The sequence below is a fragment of the Pundamilia nyererei genome, unplaced genomic scaffold, assembly GCF_000239375.1.
Source record: "Pundamilia nyererei isolate P.nyererei 1_Seehausen unplaced genomic scaffold, PunNye1.0 scaffold00082, whole genome shotgun sequence".
Taxonomy (NCBI): domain Eukaryota; kingdom Metazoa; phylum Chordata; class Actinopteri; order Cichliformes; family Cichlidae; genus Pundamilia; species Pundamilia nyererei.
Genome location: NW_005187483.1, coordinates 2,262,214 through 2,266,403, shown reverse-complemented (window position 1 = coordinate 2,266,403; position 4,190 = coordinate 2,262,214). Strand labels below are relative to the sequence as shown.

The following is a 4,190-nucleotide window of genomic DNA, read 5'->3' as shown; positions in this document are numbered from 1 at the left end:
ACACACACACACACACACACACACACGCATTCTCTGTCTACAATGACCGTAAACTTTTCATCTGCCATTTGTGACGTTTCAATTTGCTTCCTCTCAGCTGAGAAAACTTACCAAGAAGCTGAAACCATTAACTTTTTGTCCCAGTTCAGTCCTCTGTCTCCCTCCTGTGGCGTGGAGCGAGGTGCTCACACGCCATACGTGGCGTCACTGCGAGACATTCCTTTTCAGGGGAAAAAAACAGTATTCTTCTTTAAAAGCCCAGCTTCTGTTATTTCAAAGAGCATTTTAGCTCTGCTGCCCACGTCATGCACAAGTCGAACACACCCATCCCATCGTACGCTGACATACACACACCACAGTCACATCTGGAATCAATCGAGTCCAGCCTCTGCCATGAAATGTACCTCGTTTATCTCCACACACACAGAAATGCATACACACTTCTACAGTGCCCAGTGATTTCTTTACATCCTTCTTATTTCAGTCCAGACTGGCAGTTTGTAGCAGCAGCACATAAGTATGTGCATGTTCCCACTGAAAATCACACCGTGGGTATACAGCATAACAAAATTTATTCACTGACCTAAAAAATAAACCTGAATTATTTAAAGTACGCAGCATGTGACAGTTTGGGGGGGGTTGGGGGCCTTTCTTGATAAGAGATCAAAACTCTGATATCACTCGTGTGTGTGTGTGTGTGTGCTTGTTTGTGTGTGTGTGTGTGTGTGTACAGTAAATGTGAAGCCACTGTGAGAAGCTGGCTTGCTCTCCTTAGCATAAAGGCAGATAATGAATCTGGTTATGTCTGCATTATATGTTTATGTGCTTTTACACGATGCACATGAACTTCAAACTACACCAACCTTCAGAGTTACCAGGGAATCTGCACTGATTGATTATAAAATGTGATTTTTGTAGAACGCAGCAGTTAAAAAGTGATTTAATTACAATGCTGCTGTTTGTTCTTCAGTCTGGAATAAAACCTTTAAATTCCTCTTTACAGAAGAAGACCTGCTCCTTATTGCACTGCCCTTTTGGTTATATCAGCATTTCAGCAGGTTTAAGGTCAGGAGTTGGACTTTCCCAAACATTAATTTTCTCTGATGTGCGGCAGTGTTTCCAGTGTTTTTGAATCTCTAATGCTTCTTTTAAGGTGCTTGAAAACACACACATAACCACTGCTAACTGCATTTAACCTTTTTGTTAATTTAAAGTCTTGTAGTTAAGTTACTGCTGTGCTACTTGCAAAATACAGTTAAAAATATAAAAATACGCAAGATTCTTATCAAATTTCATTTCTTGTATTTGTTTTTTTCTGATAGAGCTGCTTCACTGTACTCTTTACTCAGCTGGCTCAGAGTAGCTGGAAGAAACGTGTAAAGACAGCCAAGGAAAAACACGCATGAAGGGTCTGGCAGGCCAGGCATCAAAATCACAGTGACTCCCTCATGGCAACATTGAATACTGGGTTTCCCCTCATTCATTTTTGGGTTGTGAATCCTTATAAGAATTTATGTTTAGCCCAACTTAACAAGTTTTTTTTTTTTTTGAAAGGTAGACTGCACATTTATGTGGTAAAACTTCCTCCTCATGACTCATCAGACCAGCAAGATATTCAAATACTGAGTGAATGATAGAAATATCAGTCACAAGTGTATTTTTTGGAGTGCTTTTATTTATTTTATTTATCTATCTAATTTTGCTGTAATCCCTGCACTTACATAAGAGTTTAAATGAAGAATATTTACTCGTTGTATTGGTCCTCTTCCGTCACCGTCTGTCACTGCAAACCTGCAGTAAAACACAGATGCCTCGGCTAATAGCAAAGGCAGCAGATACAGAGCTTTCACTTGACTGACAAGTGACTCGATCATCTGATTGTGTTACTCTGCAGGCCTGAACTCGCAGTTATCATTTGTTTGCACTGCAACTTTTGTCACTGCCATGCTCAAACACGTTCTTTTATTTTTCTTTATCTTACGATATAGTACACTTTCTCTCCCCTCTGTCTCTCTCTCTGCGAGCTGTTAGTCATTTCTCTCAGTGTAAGGATTTATTTTTGTACTGTTGGAGCTGGGGGAGGGAATACAGACCGAATGAATGAGTTTCTTTTAGACCTTCGTTCCTTCCATCCCTCCCTTGTTTCCTCCCTCAAATTGCCACTTCTCTCTTGCTCCCTCTCTCTCTCTTTCTCAGCGAGAATTCCTCCATACCTGTCTGAGCAGGGAGCGTAAGACCGCTGTAGGGCAGAGGAGAAAAAGAAATAAAGAAACAAAGGAGAAAAGAGAAGAAAGGGAGTCAAGAGGAGAGCAGGAGGAACACATTTAAAGCTCATAAACAGGAGGGAAGTGTGTTAGAGACAGAGCTATCAAGGTCTAGAGCATTCAAATTTGCCTTTCCGCCTCCCTGCTGGGCTGTTTTTTAACTTTCTGAGACCAGCGGCTATTTTGGTCCGTCAGTGTCGGAGCGGTTTAGGATGGATGCCATCATGCTGCAAGAAAAACTGGTGGAACGGCTGCTGTGCCCACGAGTGAGAACTGCCAGACAGAAGGTAAAGAGTTGGATTTATGGTAAGAAATGTGTGAAGAAAAGCCAAAGACTGGGAAAAGAAATCAGACAGTTACGCGGATATTAAGAGAAAAAATAGCAGCAGATAGCTCGGGATGAGTTTAGAAATACCCCCACACCTGTAGACCCTGTTTCAGCATCTGTTTGCTGTTTTTGCTGCTTTCTGTGGATTTGTTTGAGTTCAGTTTCCATTTGCAATTTTTCTACATAGCGTCAGGTTTGCAGCTGAGATTACCCAATGATTTATGTGCAGCTTTCTCAGCAGTTCTCTCGGTCTTACACCTCTGGCTCTTTGGCAAGTGTCTTGTCTTATTGCGCAGCTTGTGGGTTTTGTTTTATGTGTGTGTGTGTGTGTGTGTGTGTGTGTGTGTGTGTGTGTGTGTGTGTGTGTGTGTGTGTGTGTGTGTGTGCGTGTTTTTATAAATGAGATCCTCACCCGAGGGGGGGGTTCGGAAATGCCTATGACAAGTTATGACAGCGTATGAGTACACTGACTGTGTGCTTGGCTCGTGTGTTTGCAGAGTAAAAAAGAGCTTTTCAGGTCCTTTGAATGCAGCTTCTGTCCGTGCGTGAATGCTCTCCGCGGGCCTCGAGTGTGTATTTATGTCCACACATGTCAGTGTGTCGTACTGTGGTGTAAAGATGACGTTCAGATGCAGCGGGATACTGGAGTTACTGCTGTGCGTTACAGCGAGAGCCTGGTAGCCGGTGGCTCTCTTTGTGTTTAGTGGAAACTCTGAGATGCTGGTTATTCTCAGCTGCACGTGTTTTTTCCGTGCAGTTGTAGATTTTCTGTATTACAGACCTCGTCCGTCTGTTGTGGTGATTTTATTGCCTCTGCCAGATCCATTTGGTCTTCACATTACACTCCCTCAGCGCTCTCTTACAGCTGTTTGGTTTCTGCCTCTGTTTTTGACCTTTTGCTTTTCGGTGTTTTATTGTAGGCCTGAAGCTTAACTTAACTTGTGAATTATTCGGTTAGTCAAATAATAGAAAGTCAGTTGGTGATTTTTTGGATTAGTTCAATTATTTATACTGTTTTTCAAATAAAATATTTCTGGTAAAACTCTGGCCAGCCTACATATTGCAGCTGCAGGAGCAGCTTGGCCATGAAGCTCCTGGTACACAGTTTCTGTGCTGATGTTAATGCCAGAGGAGGCCGAGTTGCTGTGGCTCCTAAACAATTTTACTTTGCAATAAAATTCCACAATCAGCTGTAAGTCTATGAGGGAAGAAGTGTCACAAACTGACCTCCTGTTATAGCGCCATGCTGGAATTGAGTTTGGTCTTTAGAGCGACCCATTCTTTCACATACATCTTTGTCAAGGCAATCCATGTGGCTAAGGTCCTTGATTTTATACACCTGTGAAAAGGGATTAAAAACACTTGAATTCAAAGGTTTTCACGGCTGTTTCTAACAATACTTTTGGCTCCTTCCTTATTACCAAAGGAATCGCCACACATAATGAATCCCCATATTTGATTTGGCACAGATTTTTCACCAGATCCTCTTCCTGACACAACCCCCACATTTATCTCGGCTTGGGTTCGGCACCAGCTCGTGACCCCTGCACCTGGGTTTGTGTCTTCCGCCTGGTCTCGAACCAGGATCTTTCACATGT

General features: G+C 42.5%; 1 protein-coding gene across 3 annotated transcripts in view; it reads left to right on the top strand.

Moving 5' to 3' along the window:
* The window catches only part of septin5a (septin 5a), a 23,786-nt gene that overhangs the window by 11,387 nt on the left and 8,209 nt on the right, over nt 1-4,190 (top strand). The window contains exon 1 of one of the 3 annotated variants that reach the window (XM_005738227.2): nt 2,154-2,551. The exons of 1 other annotated variant lie outside the window; for it this stretch is intronic. In XM_005738227.2, the coding sequence (XP_005738284.1) occupies nt 2,477-2,551 (75 nt within the window). In that variant the 5' untranslated portion in view covers nt 2,154-2,476. Of the gene's footprint in view, nt 1-2,153; nt 2,571-4,190 lie in introns of those variants that run through there. One more of the 3 variants, XM_013912169.1, reaches the window with a different exon arrangement.